The sequence below is a fragment of the Candida dubliniensis genome, chromosome 3, assembly GCF_000026945.1.
Source record: "Candida dubliniensis CD36 chromosome 3, complete sequence".
Taxonomy (NCBI): domain Eukaryota; kingdom Fungi; phylum Ascomycota; class Pichiomycetes; order Serinales; family Debaryomycetaceae; genus Candida; species Candida dubliniensis.
In genome coordinates, this window is record NC_012862.1 from 1,704,787 (window position 1) to 1,722,821 (window position 18,035).

Here is an 18,035-nt window from a genome sequence, read left to right on the forward strand (position 1 = left end):
TATCAATCATTATCATCATCATCATCATACTATTAGAGTTGGACACTTCTATATATATATATATATATATCTACTCTTCTTCTTCTTCTTCACCTCCTCCTCCTCCTCCCTTGACAACGCCCGAAACTGTCAATTTGAGAAAATACAAGCTATTAATATGTAGGTTTAAATATAATTCACATTATATTTACTATTTTCTTTTTTTTTTTTTTTTTTTTTTTTTTGGATAGTAGTAGTATTCTATTAACTATTACTACTGTTATACATTATATTTATTACAACTAATCTATCTATTATTGTTTTTTGTTTTGTTTTGCTATGTTTTGGTTAAGTTAAGTTAATTCTATTATTGTTGTTGTTGTTGTTGGTTATTTTCTTTTTCTTGTTCTTGTTGTTGTTGTTGTTGATCAATTTTAAATTTTTCACCATAAATTTTACAAAATTTTTCGGAATTTTTTAAAGCACAATCAATATTATTTACCAGTTTAAAACCTGATTGTTCAATTGCTAATAAATGTTTACCAGATTCACCAGAAAATAATGCTTTTAATAATCCTTTAATATAAACAATATCAACAGTAGCATCACGTCTAGATATTGTAAAAGCCATATAATCCATTATTTGATTATTTTTATTTTTATTTTTATTTTTAATTTTAGAATCTTTTTCAATTGTCCAAGAAGAAATTCCATTAGGTATAATTAAATTATAATGTTCACATAATCCTTTATTTAAATCCCAAGGTAAAACTTCAATTCCTAAATCAACAAATGAAGATATATAAGCAATTTTATAATTAGAGTTACTGTTAGTGTTACTGTTAGTATTACCATCTTTCATTAATACTAATAAATTTGGTCGATACATTCTTGAACCACAACCACAATCTTTAATACTTGCACGAGCAAATCCTACCCAAAATTGTCTATCATTAGGAATTAAATCTTTTATAGAATTTAATTCTTGATAATTATATTGATTTAAAAGTTGATTAATATTAATTAATTCTGTTCCACCATGTAATACTCCTGCTCCTTCATAATCATCTAATTGATATTCCCATTCACATGTATCCTCATCATTATCATTATCCTCATCATTTATAATGGGACATTTTAAAATTTTTAAATTTTTCAATTGATTAGCAAAATAAACATAAGAATCAAATCCATTTTTTAATCTTTCTTGATAATTTATAAAAAATGCCCAATTTTTTTCAGTATTACTTCGATGATTATTTGGTTTAATAAATTCTTTAATTTTAATATATTCATTTTTTTTAAATTCATTATTTGGTAATTCTTCAACATGTTTTTTACCTAATTGAGTTTTCCATAACCATCCAATAAATAATGAACGATAATTATTAAAATTTATTTTACCTTCTTGATCATTATTAAAAATTTTTTCCAGAATTTTTCTATGATAAGAATTATAAATTAATACTGGTTCTTCATAACCAAATGATGTTTTAATTAATACAATTCTTGGATCTTCAATTCCATAAAATCTCCCCCCAATTTGTTTAGAATTATGATAAACTGGTATATGAGCAATAGTAGGATATAAAACAGATTTATAACCATAATCATAATGTCCCCCATTTTTTTCAATGGAATTAATGGAATTAATTTTTTTAGAAGGATTAGGAACAATTAATTCAACATTATCCATTTCTTGCCAATTTTTATCAAAAATTTGTAAATAAGCTAAAGAAAATTTTGGCAGTCCTTGATCTTTTTCAGTATAAATAATTCTTGATACCATTAAATGAACACCATATTGTTCTAACCATACAGTTGATCCAATAAATTGATACCAATGTTTATTAATAGTATCTTCATCAAAATGTTTTTTTAAATCAGGGAAAAATGGTGATAATTCTTTATAATAAAAACTATCTTCTTGTAAAAAAGTTTTCAAAATTTTTTTTAAATCACCATTTTTATTAATTACTGATGATGATTCAATTTTAATTGTTGTTGACATTTTAGGACAAGTATCAATATTACTATTATCACCTCCATCATTAAACATTTCAATGGTTTGTTCATTATAAGGAATTGTTGGTAATTTATAAGTGAATCGATTACGATAAATTAAATCTTCTGGATCTAAAGCTTGTTCCATATTTTTAACATAATATTCAACTAAATTACGATCACCACCATTATGATTATGATGATTAAAATTATTAGGGAAAATAATTGTTCTTTTACCTGGTTTAGTAGTTTGATGTTGATGAATTTTTTCTTGAAATTTATTTTCTTCTTTTGAAGTTGAACTTGAACTTGAAGTTGAAGAAGAAGAATAATAATCAGAATTTGATAATCCTGGTAAGATATTATTATTAGAATAAGTTATTATTATCATTAAAGATATTAATGAAAATAAGAAAAGACCAAAAATGGTCAATTTCCGTTTCCGTCGTAATGATAATTTAATTGAAGAAGAATCTAAATATTGATGATTAAATAAATGTAATAATTGATCCATAATGATTGAAAAATAAAAAAAAAAATTATCAACAAGTTAAAGATGGGAAAGGTAAAAGGTAAAAGTGAAAGTGAAAGTAAAGCGAATGAAATGGAAAATGGTAAAATTGAAAGATCTACAATTTTTTTAAAAAAAAAGAATCAAAAAAAGAAAGAATTAAAAACAAAAGAGGCTATATATATATATATATATATATATAAACCACTATTCAACATTCAACATTCAATATTTAATGAAAACTAGGAACAAGAGATGCACCAAATGGAATTGAATTTTTGGTGTATATATTTTTATTGTTTTATATTTTTATTGTGTGTTATTTTTTTTTTTTTTTGCAAGAAAATAATTTTCGTTTCCTTCCTGTGCCTATTTGAATCACTAAAACCATTACCACTACCACCATCAGTGGGTACGATTTAAATAAGAAGAAGAATAATAATATTAATTCCAAGGAGAGAAAGAGAAAGAGATAGACAGAAGAAGAAGAATGAGTTAAAAAGAAAAGTTTCACAAAACAACAACAGTAACAACAACAATAACAACAACAACAACAATAACCGTAGTAGAAATATTACTGGTGATGGTGGGTGGTTGTTGTTGTTGATGGTTAGTTTTTAAACAATAGCGTAAAATTGGTTATTGGTCTTATTTAGTTTAGTGTTATTCAAAAAAAAAACCAAACAATCCAACAATTCAACCCAACCCAACACTAAAGTGAAAATATATAAGAATTGGTTTGTTTTGTTCATTGGTTTGGTTAATTGGTTGGTGGTTCTATAAATTTCTTTCTTTTCTTTCTTTTCTTTCTTTAATAATTTATAAAATTATAAAACACATATACACATATACACACACGCACATGGGGGGAGGGAGGGGGTCTTGAATCTCATGATTATTATTATTATTGGACAAGAGTAAGAGAGATGCATATACATATAAAACAAGGGGGTATGTGGGTGCGTGGGTGGGTGCGTGGGCAGTCAGAAGAGACGATATACATCGATCAAGAGCCACACATATACATACCAACCAACCAACCAACCAACAGTTGGTGTGTGTGATTGAGTGTGTATATGTATGTATGTGTTGTTATATTTAGTCAAGTGATGCAAAAACAAAAAAACCAAAAAACCAAAAAACCAAAAAAAAAAAGGAGATTACACAAAAAACTCACTCCCAAATTGAGCGAATAAAATAATTAAAGTGATGATAATGATAATGATGATAATGATAATGATGATAATGATAATGATAATGATGATAATGATACTGAATAGAATAGAATAGAATTAGATTAGAATAGAATTAGATTGTATCGTATCGTATCGGATTAAAGAAAAAAAAACCATAAACTTTGATATTGGAACAAAAAAACTATAAAACTATAAAAGAACTATAAAAGAACTATGAGATGATTTTTTTTATTTTTAACTTCAAAATGCATTGTTAAAACGTTTTTTTTTTTTTTTTTTTTTTTTTATGAATAAAATCATATCTTATATATCTATCTCTTATATATCTTAAATGTTTATTTCACAAATTAATGGCAATAATAATGATTATTATTGTGTTGTGTTGTTGTTGCTGTGTTGTGTTATAAGTCAACGTGGTGACGACAATTATTATTAACAATGAATAATATAATCTTACTATCCACAATTTAAACAATAATGATTAATATACACTATTGTTAATTAATAAACATAAACATAAACATAAACATATATATATATATGAACGCGTCAATATCGATATATTTCAAATTTAATTTAATATAAAAATTGTGTTTTAAAAAATTGGTAAAAAAAAAAAAAAAATAGGAGTAATAATATAATGTATGATACCACCTTCCTTCCTTCCTTCTTTCCTTCCTACCTTCTTACCTCTCTTGAGTTAATTATTAACGGGAATATATATGTTATTTATGGTTTATTCTTTTCAACCAATTAAAGAAAGAAGAAAGAAGAAAGAAGAAAGGAGAGAGAGAGAGAAGGAGATTCATTAAACTTCTGGTGTCTCTTAACACCCAAAAAGACATAAAAGACATAAAAGACATAAAAGAAATAATTCAAAGTGTTCTATTATATAAATCTCATTAATTAACAAATCCAAAACCTAAATAGAATTAAACAATTAAAGAAGAAGAAGAAGAAGAACAAGAAGAAGAATAAATGATAAACACTTTATATTGAGGGGGTTAGTGGGGGGGGGGTTGACTAATAGAATAATTTTAAAAGAAAAAGAAAACAGATAAACAACAACACACTCCTTACTATTATTATTGTGTTTAGACCCAATATATAGAAACAGAGATCTAAGAAAGTTCTAATACACATATAGTCCAATTGAATAATTATTATTATTGTCTATTATTTTCATATATATATATATATATATATTTGAAGTTTATAAATATGTTAGTTGACATTAAAAATTTTAGTAACTACAGTAATACTACTACTACTACTACTACTACAGTAATAAAAATAGTACCACCCACCACCCGTTGATGTTGACGTTGAAACTAGTGACTAATTTATAGTATAGTTATTTACTAATTGTAAATCCATAAACAGTTCTTTTTTTTAAAAAAAAAATTAATTAATTAATTAATTAATTAAAAGAAGAAGAAGAACCAACAAAAAGCTTTTAAATATTGTTTGATTAAAAATTTTGATATTATAAAGTTACACGTGGTCTTCTTCCATATTTTAATATACACAGATTACTATATCTATTAAACAACAACAGAGAACAGAACAGAACAATAGAGAACAGAACAACAATAACAATAACAATCTTATCAAAAAACTAGAATATTGTTTAGATCTTGCAGTAGTAAATAATAAATAGATTTATATAAAGTGTGCATTAAACAGAAGTTAAACATTAATAACAGTTTTTTTTTTTATATAAATTTACTAATTTAATTAGATTTGCATTGTCATTATCATTACCATCATCATCATCATCATCACTATCATCATCATATTCTTTTTTAATAAATTTATATTGGAATTTATTAATCAAGTTTTATATACTCTTACCAAGGTAATCATAAACCAAACCAAACCAAACTAAACTAAACTAAACTAAAAAAGACGAGGTGGTGATGGAAACTGTAAATAATTAATAATTATCGATTATTCAAAATCAACAACAACAACAACAACAACAAACAAAAACAACAACAACATTAACAACAAGGTTTTAAACTCCAACGATGATAATCATCGTAAGTTGAGAGGAGATGGGAAGGGGGGGTGGAGAGATGATTTCCCACGTAAATATGCAACAAACTACAAACCACAAACCACAAACCACAAACTACAAACCCAACAACAACTGGAATACACAAAAAACTACTTACAAAACATAATATTTCCTCAATCTAATCTAAACCCCAAACCAAACCAAACCAAATTTAAATTTAAATTTAATTTAATTTGGTTACAATAATAATAATAATAATGATGATGAATTAATGAAAATTTGGACCAATATATTATTTACTACTACTACAATTAGTTTAATTTATTCATAACCATCATCACCAGAAGTTAACATTACAGCTGATGCTAATGTTAATGTTAATTCTTGATTAGTGTGAAAAACCCATAAGGTTATTTTTTTTTGTAAACAGGTTGACTATTACCTTAAATATAGTTATTGTGAATACCATTATTATTATTATTATTGTTAAGTTGAACTAATTAATTAATTAATTAATGAAAAGCCCAACCCAACCCAACTAACTAACTAACTACCATATGTTATTCATGGATTAAGGTTAATTCCTATTAGGGGTATAATAAAACTAAGAGTGTGTTAGTTAGAAAAAAAAAAAAAAAAGAAAGGTTGGATTATATAGATATATATAGATATATATGTGTGTGTGTGTGTGTGTGTGAAATCCACTTCAGAGACTAACAACCACTAGAAATCTATTGATGATTTCTTATATATATATATATATAGAGTGATTACCGACCGATTATATTTATAATATAATAAGAGTTTGTAAATTGGGGCTAGTATATTGAAAAGCACTACTATAGTATTTCACATAGAATTAGATCAATCATCCTCTACTCTACTCTACTCTACTCTACTCTACTCTACTCTAATAATAATACAGGAAACACTTGCATTAGTCTTGATCAAGTCAGAATAGTGATGACAGAACAATCTCAAGGTGCTAGAAGTCAACAACAACAACAATAATAACCCACCAACTAAGAAAGGAAAGAGGGAAAATGAGTGTTTTCCTTTTTTTTTTTTTTTTTATTTTTTTAGGAATCTAATTCAATTGATTATACAATATATCTGATCCTAATATTATGTGCATTTTAAATAATCTCATCCCCAATGGCATCCCATAAACCACACCCCAACCCCAACCCCAACCCCACCCCACCATCCTCCCAACATCATCATCATCATTATCATTATCATTATCATCATTATCATTATTATCAAATATCTGTAAAATTTTCGCAAAAAAAACCTTCTATTAAGCCATTTATTAAATCATTTATTATGCCATTTATTAAGCCTTTTTCTTAAGCCTCTTTCTTATTTACAAGGAATTTACGATAATTATAAAAAAAATTCAAAAATCTATTATAATAATTTCTCTTCCATGATTATTAAAATCACATTATAGAAAGTAAGAAAGAAAAATAGAAAGATAAATAGATAGATAAATAGATAGATAGGCTTTATAAAAAGTATATCAGAAATATGTATAAGGTTGAAGGGGGGAAGGGGGGACGGGGGACGGGGGATGGGGGAAGGGGAAGAGGGGGAGGAAAAACACAGTACATGAGATGAAAGAATATTACAAGAATTATTATTTTATAATGATAATGATAAAGATTGAAATTGATATTGAAATTGAAATTGAAATTGAAAGTAATTGATATAGATATAGATAAATATTAAATTATAATAATTATAATCTAATTATATTATAAACAATCTAAGAATTTTAATCATCCTTTTTATGGGTTAGAAGTATATATATATATATATATCATCCATGACAATTATGGTTGTTGTTGTTGTTGTTGTTGTTGTTGTTTCTTTTCCCCAATTATAACTCGTTTATTACTTAAATATATTCCATCACAAGTATATCCAATCCAATCCAATCAAATCAAATCTAATCAAATCAAATACAATCTATTATGTTGTTGTTGTTGTTGTTGTTATTTTCATACAATTCAGTAACCTCCCACCCCCACACCCCCCATTTATAGATCAAATTTAGCAAAATCTTTAAATTTATCACATCGTTTTTTCTCCAATATTATCAATTGATATAATTTCTTATCCATTGAAAATTCAAATTGTCCTCCTTGTTGTGCTTCTTGTGCTTCTTCTTCTTGTTGTTGTTGTTGGTTATTAATATACCAATCTATAAAATCTTTCCAAATATTCATTTCATCATTTAAATAAAATCCAGAATATAAACATAAAATAGAAAATATATATAATAATTTAATACTATATTTATCTTTTTCATATAATAATTTTCGGAAATCATCCGATATTAAATTTATCCATCGGAAAAATGGTACGGGGAATTCAAAAAATTGAGTTGCATAAATTCCTTTATTTAATATATCTAATGTTTCATAAAAGATTTCATATTTTGCTTTATATTGGTAACATTGGTGGTGGTAACATTGGTGGTAACATTGGTAACATTGGTGATGGTGATAATTTTTGTTGAGTTCATCAATTAAATTTTTTATTATAGGAGAAATAGGATTATTTAAATTAGGTGGATTAATACCATTTAAAGTTCCATAATATATAATTCCAATTAAATCAGAACCAAATATAATTGGACTAGATTTAGTAATTATTAATACTATACCTTTTGAAATTGATAAAAAATCAGATTGTGATTGATCAAATGATATTAATGGTAATAATTTATTAGGATTAATTGCTAACATTGTAAATAATATTGTACTAGAAACTGTCAATTCTTTTGCAGTTATAACATTTTGAAAATCAATAAAATTAGCATCATCATCATCATCTTCTTTGTTGTTGTTGTTGATGATTGATTTTGTTTGATTTAAAACATTGAAAAAATATTGTAAAGTTGAATTAAATAAATTATTTTCAATTTGATTAATTTGTAAATAATCATTAAAATTTATATTAATTAAAGTTGATTGTAAAATCATTGAAGTTAAAGCAAATATACTATTTTTAATTAATTTACTTTGATTAAATAATTGAGGAATTTTATATTTCCAAGTATTATGAATTTGTTGATTATTATTATAAGAAAAAAAATTTGATATACATTTATAATCATAAAATTTTAATAATTTTAATTCAAATTTTGATATACCTAAAATACTTGTTGGTTGAGTTAAAATTAATTCTCGATATAAATAATCTTTTTCAATTGGTAAAGAATATTCTGTAATTAAGGTTGTTGTTGTTGTTGTTGTTGTTGATAATAATAATAATTGATCCGATGTCAGTATTGCTTCTAATATTTCTAATGATGTTGAAAAAGTATCAAGATATTCTTGTAATTTAGGAATTGTATAAATACATTCTCGATTAGTATGTAAACAATATTCACATGTTGGTTTTGATTCATTACACTAGAAAGTAAAAAATAATAACTTTTGGTTAGTAAAAAAAAAGAATTGAATTATTTTTTTGCCACCTCTCCTTCCTCTGCTTTCTCATCCCCCAATCTCTTTCAACATACTTTGATACGTAATTTTTTACAACTTAAACAACCATTTCTTGATCGTTTTATTGTTGTTCTTTTTTTAGACATTGATGATGATAATGATGATAATTAAGAACAAGAACAAGAAGAAGAAAAAGAAGAATTTGTTTTATTTTATAAATTTATGCAGAAATTAAATAGTTAATGGTTAGTTTTTTTTTTTGGTGGGGTGGGGCAGAGGGGCGGAGGGGCGGAGGGGGGATCTTAAATTTGTTTGTCTGTCTTTACAAAGGCGGGTATAAGTTTAGGGTTAGGGTTAGGGTTAGGCTAGTTGTTGTTAGTGTTTTTTTTTATTAATTTTAATTTTAGTTTATCACCGAGGTTTCTTAATAGTTTAGTCTAGTTTAATTTAATTTAGTTTAGTTTAATTATTGTTAATCTTGATAGTACTTCTTTATTTGTTATATTTGGTAAAGTATAATAATTGGCAATACTACCTACCACTACTCAAGATGTATATTTTAAAAAACTGATAAAGAACAAAAAGATCTTCTCAATGGGGGAAATGGGGGAAACATATGGTCCCTATCCTCGGGTACCCGTCCCCCCACCCTCCCCTTGTATTCTTTATTAGGCTGGTTATACTTTATTCTTTCAACGTTTGGAAATATTGTAACCTCTTCCCCCCCCTTTAGAAAAGTTAATAGTTTTTCGATTTCGATATCGATTCTTTTTTTGTTTTGTTCTTGTTGAATTCCCATTATAGGTTGTTTCTTCTTTACTGGTATCTGGTATGTAGTAAAAAAAACTTTACCATAAGCTTAAATTGTTTGATTGGTAACAAAGACAACAATTAACTAATTTACTACCTTCCCTCCCCCCTTCGATAGTTGTCACAACTACTACCCATACATCAAACCAAACAATTCTATCTGTCTATCTATTTATCTTGTGAATTAAACCTGATGTAAAAGTGGTTGTCAAGAAACCCTTCTTTTTTTTAAGCATCAATAAAATAATTCTCAGGAACTCCAAAAAAAAAAAAAAGAAGGACTAAGACAACGCACAACACACAACGCACAACTTACAACCAAAAAGAAAGAAAGGAAAAACAAAAAAAAAAAAAAAGGAAACAGTCACAACAATTCCTAATATCAACAAGATCTCTTCTTGGACACATTAAAAGAGAATTATATATTAATGTCTTCTGAAACAAAAGGATCATTACTTTTAGCATGGCAAGTTAAAGACAAACATTGTCTTGTAATAGGAGCAGGTGATGTTGCATTATCACGGATTCATCATTTAATTAAAGCTCAAGCAAAAATCACTGTGGTTACTGGACTGTCAAAAATTCATCCCCAAATTATTGAATTAAATAATCAAAATAAATTCCATAATTTTTTCCAAAGAGATTATCAATCTAATGATTTAACTATATATGAAAATATAAATTCAACAATTACTGATTTAGATATGATTAATCCTGAAAATTATAATTTAATTGATCAACAAATATATCAAGAAATATTTGCTATTGTATGTTGTTGTATTGATGATTATGAATTATCAACAAAAATTTATTATCAATGTAAATATCTTCGTATTCCAGTAAATATAGCTGATAAACCTCCTTTATGTGATTTTTATTTTGGATCAATGATAAATCAAGATAATTTACAAATTATGATTAGTACTAATGGGAAATCTCCTCGATTATCAAGAATGATTAAAGATAATATAGCTAAAGAATTTGAAAATGTTAATTTAAATCAAGCTGTGGAAAATTTAGGATTAATAAGAAGTAGATTACGAGAAATGATTTTAATTGATGATGATTTAACTACTATAGATACAAGAATGACATGGATTAAAAATTTAACTGATTTTTTCACATTAAAACAATGGAGTGAAATAAATTTAATTCCACCAAGTTCTACTCCTCCTTTTGATAATAGATTTCAATATGTTGATAATATTATTAATTATTTCCCTGATTATCCACCTAAAGATTATGAAGAATTTAAAGATGCTATAATTAGATAGAAGATAAATCTTCATGAATAAATAATTTATTACCTCCTCCACCAACATATTCTCCAACTATATGACCATCACCTTTTAATTGATATTGATAACTCATTAATCCTTCTAATCCAACGGGTCCTCTAGCATGGATTTTATTAGTACTAATACCAACTTCAGTACCAAATCCATATCTAAATCCATCAGCAAATCTAGTAGATGCATTCCAATAAATACCAGCAGAATCAATACTTTTCAAAAATTTCTCAGCTGTAAATTTATCTTCTGTAATTATACAATCAGTATGTTTTGATGAATGTTTATTAATATGTTTAATGGCTTCATCAACATTATCAACTAATTTCACCGAAATATCAAATGAAAGATATTCTTTATCAAATGAATCGGATTCAATATCTTTAATATATTCTCCTGTTAAAAAATCACCTAAAAAAAATTTAATTTCTGGAGTAACATGAATTGTAACTTTATTAGCAATTAAATTTTGTAAAATTTCAATAATTTCTTGTTGGGATATATGAGAATTTATAAGTAATTGTTCCACTGAATTACATCCAGCAGGATAATTTGTTTTTGAATCAATAATAATTTTTTTAGCCTTTTTAATATCAAATTTATTATCAACATAAATAGAACAAATACCATCAGCATGACCCAATACTGGGATTTTAGTATTTGATTTAATATTTCGAACTAATTCATTAGATCCACGAGGAATAATTAAATCAATATATTTATCTTGATTTAATAAATCAGCAACATCTTCTCTACTTTGAATCAATTGTATAGAATTATTTGGTACATTAGTTTCATTTTTTAAAGTTTGATTAATAATTTCACTCATAATTTTAAATGTTTGATAAGATTCTTTACCACCTTTTAATATGGCAGAATTTCCTGATTTAATAGCTAAAGCAGTTATATTAGCAATAACTTCAGGACGACTTTCAAATATAATTAATAATACTCCAATAGGAGCAGTTACTCGATATAAATTTAATCCTTCATCTAATTTTTTAGCTAAAGTGATTTCCCCAATTGGATCAGGTAAATTAGAAACATCTAATATTCCTTGTAACATAGATTCAAATTTCCCTGGATTTAATAAATTTAATCTTTTAATTAATGATGAAGATAAATTTTGAGATTTAGCAATTTCCATATCTAATTTATTTGATTCAAGAATTTTTTCTTTATTTTTTAATAAAGAATCATGAATTTTTTGTAAAGCTAATGATCTTTGTTCATTAGTTAAAGTTTTTAATAAAGCAAAGGCAGAATTTGCTGATTTAGCTATAGTTTCTCCTGACATATTGTTATGAAATAATGGTGTAGGGAGTTAGAATGATTATTAAAGTTGATTTTAGAAAATTTTTGGTTTTTTTTTTTTTCATTTTATTTTATGATTGAGAAAAGAGAAAGGGAGAGGAGAGGAGGGAATGAGTCAGAGATTGGATTTTTGCAAAGTAACTCGCCAAACGGAAATTATTGTTTGTTTTTTTTTTTTCTTGGTGGTAGTGGTGGTGGTGATGGTGGTGGTGGTGGTAGGGCCAGAGAAGAGGCTATGCTCCGCTAGGGGAAGATTAGTTATAGGTCCAAGTTATTCTGTTCTAGTGCGAGAGACACATTTTCTCCTTCCCTTTACCAAAAGAACACGACCAATGTGTTTTATTTTATTTTTTCGTGTCTAATTTTTCATTCATTCATTCATTCTTTTATTTTTAGCATCGTGAAGTTTAAAGACAACCCAACGCACACATTCACACACTCACACACTCTCACTCACTCTCACTGTGCATTTTTTTTTTTTTCCAGCCTTCATACATTTTCTTTGTTTTGGTTTGTTTTGGTTTGGTTTGGTTTACTTTACTTTACTTTACTCTATTTAAAGGCTGGGTTTATCTAAACATTTACAATGTCCAATCATAACCGGACAGATAATAGCAAATCCAATGCTAATCCATTTTCTGATAATGCTAATAATCTTATTGATTTAGATATGGAATCAAATCCTTATGGAGATTTCAACCCTAATCATGTATACCCTCAAACACAACGATCTACTACTACTACTACTACCCATGATCCATTTGCTGATCAATTTGTTCTAACAGATGATTCCGATGATGATGATGATGATGATGGGCATGGAGCTCATAATACTTCCTATGCTTCATCTTCACAAAATAGACAAGTACCTTTACTAAATACAGCAAATATACCAAAATCTCCCAACAATAGATTTTTCAATACTAATACCAATAATAATGAATACATTAATATGACAGATAAACAAGATACTCCACGAGATTTTGATATAACTCATATTTTCCAAAGATTTAAAAATAAAATAACTGGTAAACCTAATAATTTAAATGATCGACAGCAATCTTATAATCAACAACCAAGAGAAATTAATATTATGAATCATCCTGCTAATTCAGGATTTGGTTATTATGGTAATCATATATCAACTACAAAATATAATATTGCCACTTTTTTACCAAAATTTCTTTTCGAACAATTTAGTAAATATGCAAATTTATTTTTCCTTGTTACATCAATTATTCAACAAGTACCTCATGTTTCTCCAACAAATAGATATACTACTATTGGGACATTAATTGTTGTATTGGTTGTTGCTGCTATTAAAGAAATATTTGAAGATATAAAACGTGCCAATGCTGATAAAGAATTGAATCGAACCAAAGTTTTAGTATTGGATCCTATAACTGGGAATTTTATAATGAAAAAATGGATTAAAGTTCAAGTGGGTGATATTGTTCAAGTTTTAAATGAAGAACCATTCCCAGCTGATTTGATATTATTGAGTTCTTCTGAACCAGAAGGATTATGTTATATTGAAACTGCTAATTTGGATGGAGAAACTAATTTAAAAATTAAACAAGCTAAATCTGAAACAGCTCAATTAGTTAATCCTCGAGATTTAGTGAAAAATTTAAATAATTGTCAAATTTTATCAGAACAACCAAATTCTTCTTTATATACTTATGAAGGTAATTTGAAAAATTTCCGTCATGGTCCCGATATTCCATTATCACCAGAACAAATGTTATTAAGAGGGGCAACATTAAGAAATACTCAATGGATAAATGGAATAGTTATTTTCACTGGTCATGAAACAAAATTAATGAGAAATGCAACGGCAGCTCCAATTAAACGTACTGATGTAGAAAGAATTATTAATTTACAAATTCTTGCCTTATTTGGAGTTTTAATTGTTTTAGCATTGATTTCTTCTATTGGTAATGTAATTAAAGTGAAAATTGATGGTGATAAATTGGGTTATTTACAATTAGAAGGTACTTCTATGGCTAAACTTTTCTTTCAAGATTTATTAACATATTGGATTTTATTTTCTAATTTGGTACCTATTTCATTGTTTGTCACAGTTGAATTGATCAAATATTATCAAGCTTTTATGATTGGTAGTGATCTTGATATGTATTATGAAGAAACTGATACTCCAACCGGGGTAAGAACTTCTTCTTTAGTTGAAGAATTGGGACAAATTGATTATATTTTCAGTGATAAAACTGGTACATTAACAAGAAATGTAATGGAATTTAAATCATGTTCCATTGGTGGTAGATGTTATATTGAAGAAATTCCTGAAGATGGACATGCTCAAATGATTGATGGTATCGAAATTGGTTATCATACTTTTGATCAATTACATTCTGATTTAAGAAATACATCTACTCAACAATCAGCCATTATAAATGAATTCTTAACATTACTTAGTACTTGTCATACTGTTATTCCCGAAATAACTGAAGAAAAAATTAAATATCAAGCAGCATCACCCGATGAAGGAGCACTTGTACAAGGTGCAGCTGATTTGGGTTATAAATTTATTATTCGTAGACCTAAAGGTGTCACTATTGAAAACACTTTAACGGGGAATTCATCAGAATATGAATTATTAAATATTTGTGAATTTAATTCCACAAGGAAAAGAATGTCGGCCATTTTCCGTTGTCCTGATGGAGTCATTAGATTATTTTGTAAAGGTGCTGATACGGTTATTTTGGAAAGACTTTCACAAGATGAACCTCAACCATTTGTCGATTCAACTTTAAGACATTTAGAAGATTTTGCAGCTGAAGGATTACGTACATTATGTATTGCTTCACGAATAATTTCCAATGAAGAATATAATTCTTGGTCACAAACTTATTATGAAGCATCTACTTCATTGGATAATCGTAGTGATAAATTAGATTCAGCAGCTGAATTGATTGAAAAAGATTTATTTTTACTTGGTGCCACGGCAATTGAAGACAAATTACAAGATGGTGTTCCTGAAACTATTCATACTTTACAACAAGCAGGTATCAAAATTTGGGTTTTAACTGGTGATAGACAAGAAACAGCAATCAATATTGGTATGTCATGTAAATTGCTTAGTGAAGATATGAATTTATTGATTATTAATGAACAAACAAAAAATGATACTAGATTAAATTTACAAGAAAAACTTACTGCTATTCAGGAACATCAATTTGATGCAGAAGATGGATCTTTAGAATCATCACTTGCTTTAATTATTGATGGTCATTCATTAGGGTATGCTTTGGAATCAGATTTAGAAGATTTACTCATTGAATTAGGTTCACGTTGTCGAGCAGTTATATGTTGTCGTGTTTCACCATTACAAAAAGCTCTTGTAGTGAAAATGGTGAAACGGAAAAAGAAAACTTCATTATTATTAGCTATTGGTGATGGTGCCAATGATGTTTCCATGATACAAGCAGCTCATGTTGGTGTAGGTATTAGTGGGATGGAAGGTATGCAAGCAGCAAGAAGTGCTGATATATCTATTGGACAATTCAAATTTTTGAAAAAATTATTATTAGTTCATGGTGCATGGTCATATCAACGTCTTTCAAATGCAATTTTATATTCATTTTATAAAAATATTGCTCTTTATATGACACAATTTTGGTTTGTTTTCGCTAATGGATTTTCTGGTCAATCAATTGCTGAATCTTGGACATTAACATTTTATAATGTATTATTTACTTCATTACCTCCATTTGTATTAGGAGTATTTGATCAATTTGTTAGTGCAAGATTATTAGATAGATATCCTCAATTATATCAATTAGGTCAAAAACGGAAATTCTTCAATGTGGCGATTTTTTGGACTTGGATTTTAAATGGATTTTATCATTCTGCAGTGATTTTTTTATGTTCATTTTTCATTTATAGATATATGAATGTTGCTTCAAATGGTCAAACCACTGATAATTGGTCATGGGGTGTCGCCGTTTATACCACATGTACATTAACAGCATTGGGTAAAGCCGCATTAGTGGTTACTATGTGGACAAAGTTTACCGTGATTGCTATTCCAGGGTCATTTTTATTATGGTTAGGTTGGTATCCTGCTTATGCAACAATTGCTCCCATGATTAATGTATCTGATGAATATAGAGGGGTTTTAAGAATGACATATCCACTTATAACATTTTGGGGGATGGTTTTCGGAGTTGCTATATTATGTTTATTACGTGATTTTGCTTGGAAATATTTTAAAAGAAGATATAATCCTGAAAGTTATCATTATGTTCAAGAAATTCAAAAATATAATATTCAAGATTATCGACCAAGAATGGAACAATTTCAAAAAGCAATTAGAAAAGTTAGACAAGTTCAAAGAATTAAAAAACAAAGAGGTTTTGCCTTTTCTCAAGTTGAAGGACAAGATCAAGATAAAATTGTTAGATTATATGATACAACTAAAAAAAGAGGTGTTTTCGGTGAATTATCAGAAAGTAAGTAAATAGAGTATGAGTAGTATATTAATGCAATCAATCGATGAATGTTTTTTTTTTTTTTTATTTAAAGCTATACAACTGTTTGATATATAACTGTCTCACTGCCAATTGTGACTTGAATAAATAGTAATTACCCATCACCTCGTAATCTCTATCTTAACGTAATCTCTGCAACGCACAATCAATGTATAAAAGCATAAAAATAAAATCTTCGTGAGGTTTAAGTTCATAATTATAATGAACAACAATTACTAAAAGGGATGGTATCAACAAATTATAGGCTAGGTAGAACCATAGTGGCTGTTCGGGAGTTTGGGTAATTTGGGAAGTTTGGGAATGGTTCCATTGCTAACTTTGAAAAATTATTTATTTTGAAGGTGAACCAATATTTGGGAAAGAAGAAATGATTATGAATAAGAATAAGAACCACTCAGAATTTCAAACAACATTTATATATTAATTGCTTTTGTTATCAACTTGCCTTTGAAACTTCTTGACATATATACAAGGAAGTAGCTTCATTATCACAACTACAAACAACCCATCAACTTATATTTGACATTCCATAACGAGACAAAAATCCTGATGGTAACGCAAGGGGTTTCTTCTTCTCCTTCCATCGGGGTGGGAGTATATTTATCCTACAACAAAGTCTGCTTAAGACAACTATTTTCTAAAAAGCCGGCATACCGCAAAATTGGTTCCCCGTTATACTTTCAATTGAAATTGCTACAAATGACAGGATTTGTTGGAAAGGGTTGTTGTTAAATTTTGTATGTTATTAACCCATCATACATATTTATTTTCAGGTACATCAAAATTTTGAAATTCTAGATTTCTCTACTAATGTACCTGAACCCCCCCCCCCCCCCTCCTTCCTTCATAATTTTATACTTAGTAGGATCAAATGTCAAATCACCACATTCTAGGTTGTAGCTAAATAACTGGGATGAAGCAAAAAGTTGTCAACAGAAAGGTA

General features: G+C 27.3%; 5 protein-coding genes across 5 annotated transcripts, besides 1 other annotated feature; 2 read left to right on the forward strand and 3 right to left on the reverse strand. All coding sequences in view use genetic code 12, as the record gives it.

The window, feature by feature from the left end:
* Positions 1 to 346: 346 nt before the first annotated feature.
* Positions 347 to 2,497, reverse strand: CD36_87110 (WRY family protein, putative; the record flags this gene model as incomplete). The annotated part of the gene is made up of 1 exon (XM_002419566.1): positions 347 to 2,497. One exon carries the CDS (start codon positions 2,495 to 2,497, stop codon positions 347 to 349), a length of 2,151 nt encoding a protein of 716 aa, XP_002419611.1.
* Positions 2,498 to 6,070: 3,573 nt separating this feature from the next.
* Positions 6,071 to 6,708: a mobile genetic element.
* A 1,044-nt stretch (positions 6,709 to 7,752) lies between these two features.
* CD36_87120 (zinc finger-containing transcription factor, putative) lies at positions 7,753 to 9,314 on the reverse strand (the record flags this gene model as incomplete). The annotated part of the gene is made up of 2 exons (XM_002419567.1): positions 7,753 to 9,132; positions 9,243 to 9,314. 2 exons carry the CDS (start codon positions 9,312 to 9,314, stop codon positions 7,753 to 7,755), a joined length of 1,452 nt encoding a protein of 483 aa, XP_002419612.1.
* A 1,092-nt stretch (positions 9,315 to 10,406) lies between these two features.
* Positions 10,407 to 11,252, forward strand: CD36_87130 (bifunctional dehydrogenase/ferrochelatase, putative; the record flags this gene model as incomplete). The annotated part of the gene is made up of 1 exon (XM_002419568.1): positions 10,407 to 11,252. The coding sequence occupies one exon, from the start codon at positions 10,407 to 10,409 to the stop codon at positions 11,250 to 11,252; it is 846 nt and encodes a 281-aa protein (XP_002419613.1).
* On the reverse strand, positions 11,245 to 12,564 carry CD36_87140 (gamma-glutamyl phosphate reductase, putative; the record flags this gene model as incomplete). Its single annotated transcript, XM_002419569.1, has 1 exon — positions 11,245 to 12,564. The coding sequence occupies one exon, from the start codon at positions 12,562 to 12,564 to the stop codon at positions 11,245 to 11,247; it is 1,320 nt and encodes a 439-aa protein (XP_002419614.1).
* A 603-nt stretch (positions 12,565 to 13,167) lies between these two features.
* Positions 13,168 to 17,061, forward strand: CD36_87150 (aminophospholipid translocase (flippase), putative; the record flags this gene model as incomplete). The annotated part of the gene is made up of 1 exon (XM_002419570.1): positions 13,168 to 17,061. One exon carries the CDS (start codon positions 13,168 to 13,170, stop codon positions 17,059 to 17,061), a length of 3,894 nt encoding a protein of 1,297 aa, XP_002419615.1.
* Positions 17,062 to 18,035: the final 974 nt, after the last annotated feature.